Here is a 19,919-nt window from a genome sequence, read left to right on the forward strand (position 1 = left end):
GGATATCTTGAAACTCTCGAGACTCGCAACAGGATTTACTAACGTATCTTACAAGATTACTTTGTCTCATAGAGAGATATTAAAGGAAATTCAGAAGGTTGGAGATACCAACAATTATACGATAATTACATTTGTAATTGTAGTGCAGATACATTTGTTAAATAACAATGTTAATGAGTGTATCTATTTCTACCAAGACTTCCAAGATCACTAATCTCTGAGTGTTTAGGGTAATTTAAATTTGGAGATACATATGGAGGGCTTAGAAGCTAACCAGTGTAATTCAGTTGCTTTTTATTTTAAATAATTTGTACTATATAAATATCCCTTTGTTATTAAGCTGTTTATTCAGCCGACACAACTATTTTACAGACTGCGGATTTTTATGCAAATTCATATCTTTCAGTAATATGATTAAAAACGATCAAGAAGCTCGAAAATAAATTATTTTACATATCGGATATTACACTTTGAATATTTTATATATTTTTTTATATTATTCTGTGGAATTTTACACTTTAAAATTCGCAATCTAGACGGTATAACCTAATTATTACGATATTGTAACTGAAGATTTTGAGAAGAGAAAGTATTTTTAATAACAAATGGCTTACGCTGATTAATATACACTTGCAGGGAATTTTTTAAAGTGCAATGTTGCAGAGATACATAAAATATACAAAGTATACCTTGTTTCTCACGACACTTACGGTTCGTAAGAAAATTATGTTTCCTTTCATAATTATATTCTCCAATTTACAAAACATGAATCTGTGCCTTCTATAGACTCGAAGTATCTTAGATCCCATCACTGGCGATCATATTATTTTCCTTTATCGAATGTACTATCCTTTTTAACAACAAATAGCTTACACTGATTAATACACTTGCAGGGAATTTTTTAAAGTGCAAAGTTGCAGAGATATATAAAATATACAAAGTATACCTTGCTTCTCAGGACACTTACGGTTCGTAAGAAAATTATGTTTCCTTTCATAATTATATTCCCAATTTACAAAACATGAATCTGTGCCTTCTATAGACTCGAAATATCTTAGATCCCATCACTGGCGATCATATTATTTTTCCTTCATCGAAAGTACTATCCTTTTTAACAACAAATAGCTTACACTGATTAATACACTTGCAGGGAATTTTTTAAAGTGCAAAGTTGCGGAGATACATAAAATATACAAAGTATACCTTGCTTACAGCTCGTAAGAAAATTACGTTTCCTTTCATAATTATATTCCCAATTTACAAAACACGAATCTGCATTCTGTGCCTTCTATAGACTCGAAGTATCACTGGCGATTATATTATTTCTCCTTCATCGAAAGTACTATCCTTCACGTTCAATTGCCTTCCATTGATTTGCAAAACCTGCCGAATAGACAGCCACAAGAAACCACGTAACACTGTATATATTCAGTTTCTTTCGTTGTCAAGTAGTTGCTAAAGAAAGCATAAGGCAAAAGTGTGTTTGTACGGTGCACAATGCGAAATTGAAATTCCGCGGTGTGTGTCGCGTCAGGCGGTCGTTGAAGAGCCATGCAGCCCACCACCGATATTGGAGGAAACGGAAATTCCATTTGGATTGGAGGTACCGCCGTCACCAGCCAGGTCCACGAGCAGCAGCAGTTCGGGCAGCTACGACCTGAAAGATGCGATGACAGATCCGGGTCAGGAACTCGAGCAGCAAACGGCGCCGCCGAGCGGGCACACCTCAGAAACGGAGCTGGATCATGACGTAAGACGATAATTAAGCTAATTCCGATCGGTCTGTCGATCGCGCGTTATATCACCATTGGCAAATTTTCATTGTCATTCGGACGGAGGACGTGACACTTTTACGAAGGGGCAATTTGCACATCGCGGATGTTTGCAAAGTACGGGTTGAACGATTGGGCGATTAGATTGCGGATTTTTATTACCTTTCTGGGGGAATTTTGAATTTTACACGGCTTACGTTTAATTTTGCTAGGTGCTGTCATAGAATTGTTACTTATTTGTATTCGATATAGCTTAATTAATGATATTGTTTACGAATAATTTTGAAAATAAATTTTCTCGCGTTTTGTGTTACATGTAGATTGTACGTGTGTTTGTATTTCCTTTATTATTTTGAACAAATGTCGAAATGCACGGAGGTTCATTCAATATGAAATGCACATAAATTTTGTACACTGAATGACGTTTCACTTTATGTCTCAACATGTTTCTATTTAAATTTTATAAAGTTCTCGATTTTTCTTAGACTTTGTCAAATTATTCGACTCAGAAGGCGCAAGAACAAATTTCTATATAAGCTCCATTATGTTCATAAAAATTGCATAAAGATCCGCAGTCTAGTAATGAGATGCAAGAACGAGATACTTAAATCGTAAGTAATGAAAATTTTCCCCGTTTATTTATTTTTCTTTTTTTCAAAAGGAATATCAGACGGTTGTCAGGAATTTTGTAATTCTGAATTTCGTTAATGGTGTCGAATTAGTCTCGCTCCAATTGAGCCACGATTTCTGGAAGATTAAATGTAAATCTTGGGATCGTGTCATCTCGATTTTATTACAAACTTTCGTAGATATATTATGGCAACAGTATAGCTGATTTAATTTAATTTAATTTATTTATTGCTCGTCAAGCATTATTTATCATTTATCATTTTCATTCAACTTTGTCCACTCATTCGACACATTAACCAGGCAGTTAGTTTGCGTCCGTCAAAAGGGACACAGACATCTAGATATTGACCGCTGCGGCAGTTCACTGTCGCGTTTCAAAAGAACGTAGATTTATATAAAGCAGTTCACACGGATTCAGAACTTTTAGCTGAGGCAAGTTTGCCCCCGTTGAAATGGACATTTGTAGCATGTATGTACTGCTTGGTCGCGAACGAAAACGCTGTCACTCGACGATAAAGCAACACATTGTTTCACATAGCTCAATTTAGCCGAGTAGCTTGCGGTAATTTGGACGGTACACTTTTCAGATATGAAAGTTAACGCCGGCGAATTTTTAAACGCGATCTTTTGCGCAAATGGCAAAAAAGGAAAAAATTGGACGTGCAGAGTCGGCGACGAATTTGTTACGAAACCCTTTGTGTTGGACGTTTTATACGTACTTTGGTGGCAAAAAATGATAATTGTACCGTAAATTAGTTTCGAGAGAAACGTTTCTAAAAATTTGAAAATAAATTATTAAGGGTATTTCTCACACATCTAAAGTGGATATTTGAATATTAGCATGTGTTTAGATCCTCGTGACTAGATCCACCATCTTTTTGAAGATTGAAGTTCTCTTTTTACAGCGACCCTTTAAAACTTACTGTACGACTTTTTTTTCAGTATTTTATTGAATGTCGAGATTAAACGACTAAAAATAAGAAATCCTAACATTAATATTAAACTCTAATCTTCAATAAAGTAATGGAAAAGAAATCGAGTTTTAAATGGTCGTTGCAAGAAGATTTTCATACACGTTTGAAGTTTTTACGATTTTCAGAAAATTATCTTCTCACTAAAATAATCTTCGAAAAAAAAAAAAAAGAAAAGGAAAGAGAAACAAACTTACGAATGGAATTATTATATATATATGAATTAAATTTATTAAAAAAGAACTAGATATTAATAAATACGACAGACATTTAATTTCAAAATATATATTTATTTTCCTATTTTACAAAGAAAATAATATATACATATATATTTAGATTATTTACTTTCGAGATAATTAAAATTATTAAAATTAATTAATTAACCACTGATACAAAAAATACAAAATAAATTTCACTTATTCATTTTTAAAAAATTCATTCTCATTTAAACCATTAATAACATTATTAATTTTTAATTATTACTGAAACATATTTTTATTATAAAATTTTATTAAACTATATTAATTAAAAATTATATATATATATATATATAAATTGTAATATGTACATATAATTAAATTATAAAATAATAAATAATTTATAATAATATTATTTTAATATAATAAATATAATTTTCAATTATGAAATAATAATTATAATAAAATTATAAATTGTAAAATAAAATGCGACTTTGCGCTTTAAAATGAAATCTACTGAATCATTACACGATCTTACATCAGTTTAAATTGTCGACAATATTTCATTGTTATTGGCACGATCACGCTCGTCGTATGTAAACAAAATTATATCGCGAAGGTGGAGCTCAAGGGAGCACTAAAGCATGGTTACCATTCACTTCCAGGAAGGTCACCGCTCCTCTTCCGGCGGTTACGCCGAGTCTCCGCCGGATCTACGCGGCTGGACCGAGGAAGAACGTCGCAGACGAAGGAAAACCTTCACCCTCGACTTCCTTGGAAGCGCGGCGGGCGTCGAACGCGGCGCAGAGCTGTACGGAGAGAACGTGGAGGTCAGTCCAACGCCGAGTCATCGTCATCGGCCGAGAGGGAAGTCGACGAGCGCCAGAAGCCCACACAAGAACAACAGGAAGCGCGAGACTGTGCAACAGTCGACGGTTCAGGTGCAACAGTCGCAGCAACAGCAGCTCACCAGGAGCCCTCAGAAGGAGGATTGGCGCGTCGAACAGACCGAGGATGGTGGCCACGTTCCTACTTCGGACGATTCTAGCTGCAGCCATCATTACCACATGCACCACCATCATCATCATCACATGCATCGCGAGGGCGCTGACGGAAGGCATCGGAGGACCAGAGAGAGTCCCAGGAGGAAGACCACTGGCTACGTTTCTGCTAGGAGAAGAAGCAACGAGGTGAGTGACGTTGTTGAAGAACGTTTAGTCTCTGCGTTCTGACGTTAACATAAATTATAGCAAAGGAAATAAATATTTTTTTTTGTTAAAGTCTAATTAAATTCCAGAATAGGAGTACTTTATTCTTTTTATTTCAATATTGGAATAAAAATGAAGAGTAGAAGTATTTTTTTTTTTCTTTCAATGGAGTTGAATCAAGTTTAATAGTTTGTGTTAGTATCGTTTATTTTTATATTTATAAAATTCTTTTGCTTAATTTATTTTTATTGTTGGAGCGTACAAAGAGGAGAAGAACTTTGGGATATGTATTATCCCAGTAGGAGAGTTTATTTATTTGTATCTATTAGGATTGTTTTAGTATCTATTTTTTTAGTATATTATATTTTTATATTATTTTAGTATATTTTAGTGTATTATATTTTTATATTATTTTAGTATATTTTAGTATATTATATTTTTATATTAGTATATTAGTATATTTTAGTGTATTATATTTTTATATTATTTTAGTATATTTTACTATATTATATTTTTACATTATTTTAATATATTTAGGATTATTTAAAATTTCATTTTACTATAAATTCAATTGTTTATAGGAATATCCTATAGATATATTATATGTACAAATATACAAATTTCATTAACACTATAGTGAAACATAATTCTTACAATTTTATTGATCATATTTGGAACAAATCGGAAAATGTACCTTATGTAGAAATTTAGAAGAAATTTAGTACACTTCGGTTCGAAAATCTTGAGAAATCTTTTTACTTTTGACCCTCCAATAAATACTTATCATTACAGATAATTATGACACAATAATTTATATTAGATTATGAAAATTTAGGATATTCGATTTTATTCCGTTTCTTGTATTCTCCATTTGATTGATAAATTAAAAATTTACTCTAAAGTGCTATGCTTTCTAGTGACATCAACGACATCAGTTAAAAATTAAATTGTAGGTAATAAAATTTCAAAGATTGTCTGTATTAGATTATTATACAAAGTATTATTTAATTTTTACAGTTTTGAAACGAGTATTTTATTCTTTTTGAATGATGCGAAAGATACATATTTTTTTTTTATTTTTAAAGCAACAACGAAGAGTTACATTTTCTGAATTTATTCGACAGGATGCCGTCAGGGAGTTGTAATTTGCATTTTGCGAAAATGTTGCAATATATATCGACGTGTGTTTTCAAATTCACCTATGCATATTGGAAAGTTTTGTACATATATTACGAATGTAAAATCCCATCGGACAGAATGATTTTTCTTTGTTGTATATAAATACAGTTTAAAATTATTTTTTGGCAACCAGTGGATTTTGAGCGTAAGATATCTTGCTTCTTTTTAAATGTTATATGTAAACTTTGTTGCAATCACTTCAAACACCTGCACAATATTACGTCCGGTTCTTTTGCTATCCTAAACGTAAAATAAATCCTTACGAAGTATATAATTTCGCACCTCGAATATCGGATATTGGAAGTTCTATTTTTATGTTTATTGCATGGTGAAAATTGTCAATTTTCAATAAACTATAGAGAAATGACTTGAATAATTCACTTATACTTAATAGTTATAGATATAATACCAAATAGCTGATATTCGAAAATTAAAACTTTTTGCCCAAGCACAACTATTAATTTTCTACATACACGTTTTGATAATTATCAATATAACTGTGTCATTGAAACATATTCATAGATAAAAATCTAAAGGATCAAATCTGATGACCTTGTGGACCGATCCAACATTTATACCATTGCACTGGTAATTTAATAAATTTGTCAAAAAAAAAAATGAACATTTCTCTTCAGTTAAAATTGGAATCATTTTACGATCGACCATCTGGCCCTACATGACTGTGAATGGTTTTATCCCATTCCTTTCTTTCGGCACGAAAGATGACCAAGATTTTCTTCTTCCCTTCGACTTACTTTTCCATATAGAGTCACCTTCTGGCCACGATTGTTATGTCTGTATCAAGTTTAACCAACGCTATATATATAATGTAAAATTTATAAAAAAACTCTCTACACCATTTCGACACCATCATCTTCATTTAGGACAAGAACGCCGCGATAACAGGCAGCCTTCCACGAAGAAGATCGCGCGCTGCGGACGACATAATGTGTGCGAGGCTGAGCCCGGGCCGTTATCAACGTAGTCCAGGACACAATGGACAACGGGCGTTGATCGTCGAGTCGCAGAGCCCGGAGGCTCGATTGAAGGCTCTTTCAGCGGAATCGTTGAGGTCCGTCAGTCCAGGCAGCGACAGTGTCTTCTACAGCGAGGGCGCCGACCAATGCTTGACCATCAGCGCTCTCGACGCCCCGCATTGTTACCATTGTGGAAGAGAGGTAAATTATTCACCGTGTTTATCAAATGTGTTTCCTTCTGTGAAAGGAAGGAAGTTCGAAGGCATGATGCGATATAGGAGATGGATATCCGTGTCTTAATAGTCAACGTACAGTTTCTGACCCTCGTGTAAATTCGGAATGAAACTTTTTTCTGGCAAAATTTCGTCAAATTTGTTGTGTACTTTGTCACTTGTAGTTCGTACAGCTGTAATCATTTACATGATCTCTGCTCTTATCAAACAGATTTCTAATTAATTTGTGTGATGATAAAGTATTCGCACGTTCTCCACTTTTGAAAGGAAAGATTGATTTCCTTGTCTTGATTAGACGTCACGGTTTTGAAGGTGTATTGGAAATGCGTTTTTTTTTTTTTTAGATGAATTAAAACACGGATATATCGAATGTACAGGGATCTCTAATTTGCAGGAGGTTTCTAAACGAATATTCTTGCTGCTTTTTTTTTTTTTCCTTGGTTGGTGGTAGTATTCGAAAGTATTTGAAAACAATTTCTTGTGTTTAGTGTATTGAAATATGAATAGAGAAAGTTTGTAGCGTAGTTTAGTCGTTGCTTGAGTCTTGAATTTCTTCCTTTCTTCCTACTCGTTTCTGACGAACCAGCTCCTAACCTGTTAACTAGGCCTATTAATTCAAGTTGACAAACTGTTCGATGAACTAAAAGTAAATTTAATTACGTACTTTCTTGCTCAGAATCTTTCTAACGCATAATTAAATGTATACGAAGAAGAATTAATTTCCATTAGCTTTACCTTATTCGTGGAAAATTCCAAAATACATGCATACAATATAGTGTCATTCGAAAAATAAGAAGATTTTCATAAAAAATTAAGAAACGAATTCTATTCATTAGAACAAAGGTATACATTGTACAGAATAAAAAATATTTATTGGAATAAGAATATTGATCAAGAATGATCAATTGAGAACAAATATACAAATATTTAAATATATCCGCAGTCTAGCAATAATACCAAGCTTAAAAAATTAAATTCACAACACCATTTGTTCCTTGAAAATAACAGCTTCAATCCCCGAGTTGGCAGGTTAAAAACAGTCGAAATCAGCTCTGACTTAAAAATTCATTTAGTTCAGATTGTTAAACCTCAACAACTTCAGTAAACTATTTAAAAAAAAAAAAAGAAGAAACCAAATCTCGAATCGATCTGTCCTCTCTATCTGTCGGTCTGTCTACCTCTTTTCTCTATCGTGCGTGCCGTCGTGTTGCTCCACCCCGAGGTCTCGGAAGAGATCGTTCGACCGCCGGCAGGTTTCGCGGACTCCCCGGAAGGCCACCGATCATCCGCGACGAAGCACGTGTCTGGTCATCGGCTGTACAAAAAGTTCGACAAGAGGTACCGATCGGAGGATCGAGGGGACAGGAGGCATCGACGCAGCAGCGCTGGTAGATCGGACGTACGGGCGAAATCGGAGGAAAGGGTGGCCTCGAGACGAGGAAGCCGAGGATCCATCGACGACACCGCCGCTGGCAGGAAAAGACTTCACGCGAGGAGCACCGACGTCAGTTTGGAGATACTTACGGGTTAGTGTGACACACTATGGGATTATATATTCAAAGATACGCGATGGTTGCATTTTTTTATTTATTTATTTATTTATTTATTTATTTATGCATTGTCATTTTGACAAGTTTCGGGTCCCCTTAACGCTACAACTATCAAAATGATCAATTTATTATAATTTCTCTTAAAAAATTTTAATTTTGGATGTGAGACAGTGTAGTTTCGGAATTTTAAATAGTTAATCATACAGTTGTGTATCATACAGTTTACATTGATGAAAATTTTTTGGTTGAGAATTAGACAATTTCTAAAATATCAAATATTAGATGTATAATTATATTACGAGCATGTGATGTAATTGTTTCGATATACTAAAAGTTCAATAACATTGTATATAAACAACATGTGAAAAGCTAGAGGCAAATGATCAGTCGAATGTACTCACTTCTCTGTAATAAAAATTAAAGTATTTTGTTTGGAACATTTAAATATTAGGTAAATCTCCGTAATGTTGTTTGCAAATTTTAATACGTAATTTCTCATGCACATGATATATATAGAAAAATAAAAGTAAAACAGTAAAATTTAATAATATAATGGAGTAATAATAAAATAAAAAAGGTGCTATAGTAGAGTGAAACGAAGAAAGTTGTCTTTCAATATAATTGTTTAAGATTCATCTCAAAGAGATTAAAAGTACATACTCGAACAATGTCAGTTTTGTGTAGTTTATCCTGGCCTCTAAAATACGTATTTGGTTTATCTTTGAAATATACTCTTAAAACATTGTGAAATATTAGTGGTGTTGAAGATAAGAGGAGACAGCTGGATCTAGAATTGTATATGGAGACGTTGGAAGTTCAGGATTAGGATTACGAGAGTAATGGGAAAAGAATCGTAGGTGAGACAATGGCTTTTAAGGCTTATTGTTAGTAGTTTCGAGAAAGATTTTACGACTTGCCCTGTCTCTTTTATAGTAACGTTACTACATTTCGATTAGTAGTAAATTATTCTTTCCAAAAGTATCTCAGGAAAATACTAAAAATGTTTTTTTTTTCATTTCAGTAGGATAAAAGAGATTTTTGAAATTAAATATTTAAAAGAAGCAATTTACATTAACTTGTTACAATTAATATTCGAATTAATTTCTTTAGGAGACATTTTACTTTTGTAACAATTCTGTCAAAAGATTGACATTCATTACGATCGACGAACATCCCTTTACTATTAATTTCTTATATTTTAGTACAATTGAGATCAGACTTGACTCTTATTCGAATGAAATATTTGGAAAATGATTATTTAAATAATGTATCATCTTATTTGACTCGATGTTATCTTGAAATAATTTTAGTTTATTCGATCAATTTTAGATTTTTCTCTAAACTATTTGATTATTTGTCTTATCTATAAAGTAACTTTTTTTTATTTCAGTTTGTATTTTATAATTTAAACTTTTTAAATAATTTCTAGTTCAAATTTCTCAATTAACTTTTAATTCTTGTGACTATTTCATCTTCCACTGTGATTATTTATTATTTTATTTAAATGAATTCATCCGAATAAACGATTATTATTTGCGAATAATTCATTTGATTTGGACTTGAATTATTTTTCAAATGAGAATAAATTAGAATAAATAATTATGAGAGTAATAAATTAGTTGAAATGTTATTTCAAATAAAATTTTCAGTAATTTCAAATGAAACTTCTGACTGAGATTATAAATACTCTGTTAAATTGTATCTGAAACAAATATTATATCTGTTGAGATATTTATGGAAACGACTGGCGACCAGTTCGTACAAATGAGATGAAGATAAACGAGATTCTACAGTATTCAGATTATAAGAATGGTCTTGAATTATTACGTGTTTAGCGATTACTTAAAAATTTCACGGCGAAACTTTTTCATACTCGGCACTTTAACTACACGTTTCATTAAAACAGTTTCCTGGAAGACGTCGTAAATGGGAGTGTTCGAAAGAATTTCAGCGCTAAAACTTGATTAACTGCTTTCGTGTCTAGCGAGGTGCGCGTTATACGCACGGGTGAATGAACGTAGCGGGTATTTACGAAACGGGCGTGATAAAGGTAGACAAATAACACCCTTGTAAAAAGTTACGTAATGAAACGCGATTTAAAACAAAAATTTTGCAAACACAGCGTTCATTAATTTAAAAAGTTCGCCCCGATTCTCCCGTGTCATTTATCTTCCTTGAAGGTAATTAGTCGTTCCGGTGTTTGTTAAGATCCGATTAATTTCAGTATGATATGAAAGAGAAATAGAAGATAGCAATTTCCTTAATAAATGCGTTTCGTTCGCCCAATAATTATCGTTACGTAAGTAATAGTAAAATACAGTATTACATCAATTATTATGTGAATCATTATTATATTAATTTATATTAGTATAATATAAATTATCATTATTATATTAATTAATAATGATAATTTATAATATATTATATATTATATTATAAATTATCATTATATTAATTAATATAAATTATAATTATTATATTAATTTATATTAATATTAATTTTTCACTTAAAAAATTATTTGCATGTTCTACATCATTTAACAATATTTTAATAATTTTTATATATTTATTAAATATAAAACAATTTTCATTATTTCCTTGTATTCAATTATCTTACATTTTATTATTCATTTATTAATAAAATTAAATTTTAGAAAATTATATATTTTTAATTTTTAATTTTTGAATTATATTTTTAAATTATGAATATTAATTTATACAATATTACCATTCATTATTATTTGGATTTATATTAAAATGAAATTTCTTACGTGAAATACAGTACCTTTGACGGGATTGAGTAAAATTCTTTTATGACCAGATCCACCATGATCTATTAGTCTTCTCTTCCATTAATCTTCTCTTGCTGTACGATTCTTTTTCTGCCATTTTTTTGAACTTGAAATATTAAACGGCAAAATGTCAGGATTTCTTAAATTGTGGTCACACTATTATTTAAAGTTCAACAAAATGAATGAAAATTGTGCAGCAAATTTTCAGTGACCATTAAAGAGTAGATTAAAGAGAAGATTTCAGTCTAGTCGTGAAAAGAATGTTTTAATGCTTTTGCAAACATTAAAAATTTTTACAATTTTCGAGAAATCCTTGGTTTCCCAATCTCTGCAGGATGTAAAAACATTTCTGGAAAAACCGAATTCAGTTTATTGATATAATTGATATAATTTTTCATATTGGTTCAGTTACTTTCTTCGTCTAGGATATAATATGCATATAAAATAATTTAGTACAAGATAAGACTAGTGAATATTATTATTTGCATCTATTATTACTAAATATTATTTGCATCCATTATTAGTTGAATCTATCACTAGTAAAAATGTTCGGATGTCAGAGCATTCGAATACGAAAAACTCTGCCATACCTAGAGAGCGTTAAAACTTTTCGTTCGCAGAACTTCACATATTGTCGAGCAGCTCACTGCTCTCGCCCCTTAAAACTTCATTTCCGCGATAAAGCTGTTTTCGCGACATTCTTCTCGTTCTTTCGCTTCACCTACCAAATATTTGCCGTAGCGAGTTATCTGTCAGACTTCATACGTCTGAGAAACTTTTACTCCACTTTATATACAGGGTGTACAGATTTTTAATCTATAAATTATTTTTCAATTTATTCGTCATTTAAAATGTATTCTTTTTCTGCTTTCAGAGGACAAAATTATTAATTTGGTACAGTTAGTTCGTCTTTAAATTGAACGTGTGTAGCAGATACGAAGGTTGCTACTACTTTTTTTAAAGTATAATTATAAGTAATTTTAAGTATAAATATTAATTATAAGTAAGCCATTAATCGGTGCAGCAAGTCGTTCTCTACAAAAAAAAAAAAAAAAAAAAAACAGTATTAATATATCTGTGTCTAAAAAAATTAGTTTAGGAAATATTTTTCATAAACTATGCATAAAAGATAGTACGAATATAAGAATAGATTTTATAAAATTAAAGTTAAAGTATCTTTTAAATTAACAGCTTCTCGATATACATAGACTAATATTTTTTTTTTTTTACAGAAAATAAAGATTTGCCACGTCGACTTGAATCATGAATTATATTTAAAAAAGTAATAGTGACCTTCATATCTCTTCTATCTTGAGACAAACTAAGAATAAGTGTACCAAATTCAGTTCTTTTATCAAAATATTTTATTTTCTATTATATTTAATTTTATTATATATAATGTATAATATTTTGTTATTATATATGATTTATTATATATGTAATATTATATTTAAAAAAATAAATAAAAAGTATTATAAATATTATATATTATAATATTATAAATATTATGAAAAATAAATAATAAATATCATATATTTAATTTTTATCGAAACATAAAAAAAAAATGCATTTGAGACATTTCTTTTAAACGACAAACAGTATCGAAGATAATCGCATTCACGGATTAGAATTCCGCGCGCCGAAAGTTCATTTTATTCGAGACATCGTCCAACCTTCTGACGCTCGTTGTTCTTAACGTCGTCTGATGTCAGGTCGCGAAGACGAGGACACGTACGTGGAACCGTACACGAGCAGCGAGTGGATTTACATCGGCGACCTCGAGGAGAGCCACGTGTGGAAGAGGCCAGACGGCCGGGATGGCGACGACGAAGTTCCGGAAATCATCGCCAGGGAGAGGAGGAGCTCCCAGGAATCGACGGAGAGCGAGAGAAACTTTCGGAAGAAATACCAGGCGACTACGCAGAGGATAGTGCACCGAAAGATCAGCGGCGAGATGTACAAAAGGATACAGACCAAGTGTTTCGGTGAGTTGTTGCACTCCGTTTTCCTTCAAACTTCTTTTATTAAGTGTCACGAGAGACTGAGAGACAGAAAGAGAGAAAGAGAGAGAGAGAGAGAGAGGAGGCTAGCTCTGTAGTTCGCAGCGTAGAGTAGGAAACTGCACGGAAATTCTATTCAACTCGATTGCGTGATTGTTTGGCTGCGGATGTTCATGCAATTTCGTGTTTTTTTATGGAGATTGACGAAGGAAAAATGGGACTTTTCGCACGATGTGTGAAATACGTTACGCACAAACGTTATATGTATTATATTAGATTGTTGCATATGAAATTGTTGTTAAGTAATTCATTAAACTGAATAACTACATAATGATAAGATAACTTTGTCCAATAAATTAAAATAAATTGAATTAAATTTACTTGTCTAGTAACTTTAATCGTTTGATATTAATCTAACAGATCTGATATTTATTATAAATGATGTGACAAATGAACAATTTATTTAAACTTTATTTAAACTTATTTGGAGCTTGCTGATCGATGTGTAATTTGATGATTGTTTTATTTACAAAAGGACAGACTATATGTTAAAATGTGGAATTCAGTGTTTTTAAAATATTTTTGATATTCTTTAATATTATTTCGAATATTTTTTAATTTTTAAAATATTACACTTGTTAAACTGTTGTTGAGTATAAAATTGAAACACAAAAATTCAATGATCGTGGCAAAATTAATTATTTTCAAGAAGACTACGAACGATGGAAATTTTTATTAAGAATATTTCGCTGTTTCATCTGCAACGATCTAATACTTTTCAATATTCCAATTTTGCACTTTTGAAGTTTCTTCATGCATAAAAATTCGTAATTTGATTGTATCTTTATATATAAAATATATAAAACATATAAAAATTTAATATTTTTTATAATAAAGGTAAGATATTAAAATATATATAATATATTATATATAATATGTATATAAAACATATAAAAATTTAATATTTTTTTATAATAAAGGCCATTGTCAAATGTTTATCACGTTACTAGTTAATCGTGGATGTTTGTGTCTATAAATTTCCGGTATTTATTATTATCCATAATAAATCGATCTTGAATGGAATGTCCTCCATTTTTGCTCCATACTCCGTGAATAAATTTCAACATAAAGGTTATCTTTCTAAATATATAGGAATATATAAAATGAAGGTTGTAATCAAGGCTAAAATCGATTTATGATACACCCGATACCTTGTTCATAGAGATGCACAATGTAATTTTAGCGCTACGTTGTAAAGTAAATGTGTATCGGGTTTTAGATTCGATTATTTTATCTGATACCAAATATTTTGACACCGGGAATAAAGTGTACAGGAAAACCGAATGGGCGAAACAATTTACGATTAGAAGATTAACAGAAACTTTTGTTCACTCTTGAATTGCATATATCATTGCAATTAACCTATGAAGATTAAAAAAAATTTAAGAATTAAAAAGAACTTGATTTATCTGTATAGATCGATGAGAATTAGAAAAGAAAGAGATATGAAAAATTTTGCAATAATTAATAATCAAAATGAGGACTCACCGAATTTTAGAGAACTCACGTCACAAAAGGAAACTAAGTTTTTATAAATTGTTATAATATCATTTTTCAAAAACGAACTTCTATTTTACGTGTATATAAATTATGCATGTAAAATTCAACTAATTGTAAAATAGCATTACATTTGCACAACAAATTGATCTTGAATATTTAGAGTTAGGCTAACTCGGGACATTATTCTGCACGTTTGGTTAAAAAGGATGTCATATGCGAAAATAATTCAAAATTGTAGAATAAAATTTTTTTCACGTAAATTTTGAATATATATCAAGTAAATATGTACGCACTAAGCCAATTTTCAAAATACATTGAAAGTCTATAGTGAAAATAGAATGAAAAAGTTGTATTCTATATTTTTTATTTATTTTTACACGTAGAATATCCTCACTATTTATTTTATTCCTGTTTAATATGAAATTAATCAAATTCAGGTATACTCGACAAATTTTCAAACTCAGTTTCCTCGAAAACGAAATGTTGAACGAGGAAATTTTATTCTTGGTTTTCAGCTTATTTCGTGCCATCAGAATTCATTTTGTATCATTTTTTTTTTCGAAATAAATAAACTGCGAATACATTTTTTATATATACAAAATTATCTTTCGAACTTTTCGTTATGGAAAAAAATGTTTGAAACAAGAGTCACTCGGTTTGCAAGTGAAAGTAATTTAATGTAGTTAGAAGGAAGTACGGACGTGTCTTTTTTTTTTTAACGAACTCATAAAATTTTTGATGCATCGCCATTTAATTGCATTACTGTCGAAAAAAAATTTGCTTTGGGAAGCAGCTGTCGGTCAGAAAGCAATCGTTGCTTTTTAAAGGTTAAAAAATTAAAATATCCGGATATAATTTCGCGTAAGTGCATAAAATAAAATCTGCATTTTCATGAATTCAGTTTTAAAAAAAAATTGAATATAAATAGAAAACTGTTTTACTGTTTACAAATATTATAAGCAATTATGTATGTGGATTTTCTACGTTTCCACTCTTTTTAAACTTTCTTATAAATGCATAAATATCCGCTAATTAAGTAATTTAAAGAAGCTAATTAAGTATATTTAAAGAAGAACATTCTTTAACAAAGAAATCGATTTCGACGACCGTTTCATTTATGACTACTCGAAGCTACTTACAAAAGTCGAGCATCGCTTCGATAATCAGTGGAAACGAACATTGAAAACTTCGTTTAAAAATAAACCTGCTGCTATTGTTGTAATGATACATCGATCCAAAACAATTTCAAAACAAGGATCACCGGTTTCAATATATTCCACTTACAACAATGACGCTTGTAATTGAAATCGAGAGTAGTTTACGCAAAATTGATTGCTCTCTACTTGAAATTGGAATTCGTCCCTCAATGGCAGCTAAATAATGCTACATTTTGACAGGTAAATATTTACCACCATTGATAACCCATTATTTGTATTATCAATAAAAACATGCGAGCTATAATTAAATAACTAAGTGTGTATTTGTGCAGACATTTTACCCACAAAATACTCATTACAAAAAAAATTAACAAAATTATTAATTTTCAAATTTAGTTGTAAATTATTATTTATCGAATTTAATTTTCTTAAATACGAAGCATTCTTATGAAAAATTTTATTCTACATTTCTTTCTATTCTTGCGAGAAATTTTCTTTTCGCACGTCGATATTATTTACGCTTGTGCTGGAGCGTTTGTAATTTTTATTCAAAATTATACCGAAAGAAAATTCCAAATTTCCAACAGAAAATTTCAACAATAGAAAGATCACTCTGCAGAGTTTTTAGACGTTGTTTATTCTTTCTATCAATATCTACGAAACTTTTGAGTGTCTAGCCCGTACCAGATAATCTTATAATCAACAATAAAATAGTTTATTTATGTATTTGGTTTATTCTCAAAGAAATGGTTACAATATTGAATAAATATCTCAAAGGTATATATTTAAAGCTAAATGAATTTTTAATTTATTACGTGTTCACTCGATAAAAAAAAAACTCTCAAACTTTCGGTAATTTTATTATAAAGTATAATTTATTTGATTCTATTAAATTAAATAAATTATATAAAATAAAATTTAGTTATTATTTTATTTTATTTTAATACGAATTTTATATTAACACGAATAATATACTATTAATAATATTTCAATTATATTAGTATATTATAGTATATATATACGTACGATGTTTCATTGTCACGAAAGTTATGAAGAATTAATCGTGTGATGCATGATAAAAATGGATGTAGCATACTTTCGAAATTCATACGATAAACTATGTATAAGTATGTGGAATACATGAAGAGGGATGAAGGTAAAGTGGGGTATTCAAAGGAGGAACTAATATGAGAGGCGTTAGGTATGTTGAATATAGGGTAAATTTTATGATTGAAAGAAATGCAATTTAAATTCCCATGTATTTTTATTTTTCAACTTCGAAAGAAGAAGCAAAAATTCGTTTGAACTAGTGAATAGCTTTCACGAGTAGTATAATAAATAGTTTATGCACATTCAATGGATGAAGTATCAAACGAATTAGAACAGTATACTATTTTATAACGTGCAATTCTATTAATTGTATTAATAATTAATAAATTAAATTAACAGTATTATATTAATAATTAATAAATTAACAGTATTATATTAATAATTAATAAATTAAATTAACAGTAATTAAATTTGTAAATAAATATAAATTTAAATGTATAATATAAATATAAATAATGTAAATAACACGAATAATAATAATAAATAGAAAAGAAAATAGGCATAAATTGAAGACATAATTATGTGTTAAATATTATTCACGAATGACAAATAATTATAGTAATAATTTAATAAATTTACATAATAACTCGAATCTTAGGGATTCTAGGAATAATAAAAAAATATTTGCTTTATAATAAATAATTATTACCTTCGTTTATTATATTATATAACATATCAAGAAATTTATATGATTGCTCAAAGCTTAGGAGATTGACAGGAAAATTATACTTAGAATACTTGTTGTTAATGAATAATTATTATTCTTTTAATGTACATTCACGTATCAACTAATAAACAATTAGGTTACAATTAGGTTACAATGATTTTAATTTAATATTCAAAATTTGTTCCACGAAAGTAATTTGTCTTTGATCGTATTATTTCTGCTTCTAGCGGCACGTCCAATTCGAAAGTAATCTAAATTACATCTCTGAGAATGTTATATTTAAATTTCGACGCGCTCGACACGAGACCAGCCAGACAGTTGAAATTAAAATTTTTACGTAAGTTAATGGAAATGAAATCGAATGCCTGATGGAAACCAGATTGTCAGAATGAAATGAATTGAAGCAACGATTATGCTTCAATTTAAAAGAAAGTAGACAGCTAAAATTTCTACCAGGCGAAATTGATTCGTCAGAGTTTTATTTGATCTCTTTGTGTTTACTTAGATCTGTCCTTTGTCTAAGTGTTTTTAGAATTTACTATTACATGTTTGTCATATTATAATGCAAACACTTTGAAATTTCATTGAGTTTTACTATAAATTTGAAATCGATCATGTACATACATACATTTATATTGTACATACAAAATATTTTGAAATATTATTAATTATATCATTATGATTGAATTAGTAAAATTTCAAATCAATGTGGAAATGTGTATAGAAGTTGGAAATGTATACAAAATATTACAAAATATTTATGCAGTGTAAATTGTCACTTTAACATTTTCGTTATTGGCATTATCTCCGCGTTTCTGTACCCGACAAACATTCAAACTCAACTTTCTTAAAAATGAAGGCTTTAATGGGAAAATTTTATTCTTTCTTTTCGACTTATTTCTACGTAATTGAATTACCTTCTAATCGGTTGATCGATAAATCGCGAACACCCTGTACATTTGTATCAAATACCTGGCGTTTGCTTCACATAACTTTTATTACTCAAATGTCTATTTCATATCCATATATCGTAACATTATATATATATATATATATATATTGTATATTATTGTAATTATATATATATAATTTATAATTATATAATTTTATATAATTAATTTAGAAAATAAATTATCAATTATTTATAATTAATTTAATAAATTTATAATTATATAAATTTTAATCGCAATAATTATTCACTAAACTCAAAATGTCTTGCGTGACGCGCAAGATACTTGACAAATATAAGTATTACCAGTATTATCATCAAATAAAAAGATAGAATAAAAGATAATAAATACAAATAAAAAAAAATACAAAATATTCACAAGCTTCTACTAAACCTATTCGAATATTTTCACGACTATGTCTCCTGACTGTGTCTCACGTAGCTTATGGAGTATCAACATCATAAAATTGCAAAGCGTACCGCGAAACGTAGACAGAGATAGAACACGAGCGAAAGAGGGGGCAAAGTAAACTGTACTGTGACTAAAATTTACATCGTCGTTAAAGAACGTTCTAAAGCGGGACCAGACGGGAAAAATCGTATTGTCGAACATCGGCACGTGGGTGGAAAAGAGCAAGTAGAAACGGTAGCAGATGGCTTTCGCCATAGTCGCGGAGAAACGTGCTGAAAATCGAGGGCAGTGCGAGGGAGAGTGGAGAACGAAAAAAAAAAAAAGAAAAAAAAGAGGGAATCGTTCTTCCCGTTTCTTTAAATAAGCACCGCGTAATACTCTGCGCTAAATATAATCGAAACGGGCATAGCTTGAGAGAAAGATGCCGAGACGTCGGCTGGTACCGACGCTTCCACGGCTTCTCCGCTTCTTCGCTAGCCACTTGTGTGACGAATTGGTTGGTCGCTGCTCGATTAGAATAGGCGAGTCCTCCGATGTAATTGTTCCCACTTTTTG

General features: G+C 30.4%; 1 protein-coding gene across 1 annotated transcript in view; it reads left to right on the plus strand.

Annotated features, from left to right (window-relative positions):
- Nucleotides 1-1,534: 1,534 nt before the first annotated feature.
- Nucleotides 1,535-19,919, plus strand: part of LOC122530051 — a gene marked incomplete at its 5' end in the record, with an annotated part of 60,275 nt that continues 41,890 nt past the window's right edge. Inside the window, 6 exons of the mRNA XM_043656687.1 lie at nucleotides 1,535-1,750; nucleotides 4,236-4,760; nucleotides 6,091-6,102; nucleotides 6,842-7,135; nucleotides 8,390-8,693; nucleotides 13,222-13,494. Of these exons, the coding sequence (XP_043512622.1) occupies nucleotides 1,535-1,750; nucleotides 4,236-4,760; nucleotides 6,091-6,102; nucleotides 6,842-7,135; nucleotides 8,390-8,693; nucleotides 13,222-13,494 (1,624 nt within the window). The remainder of the gene's footprint in view (nucleotides 1,751-4,235; nucleotides 4,761-6,090; nucleotides 6,103-6,841; nucleotides 7,136-8,389; nucleotides 8,694-13,221; nucleotides 13,495-19,919) is intronic.

This window comes from Frieseomelitta varia, unplaced genomic scaffold (assembly GCF_011392965.1).
Source record: "Frieseomelitta varia isolate USP_RPSP 00005682 unplaced genomic scaffold, Fvar_1.2 scaffold_324, whole genome shotgun sequence".
Lineage (NCBI taxonomy): Eukaryota > Metazoa > Arthropoda > Insecta > Hymenoptera > Apidae > Frieseomelitta > Frieseomelitta varia.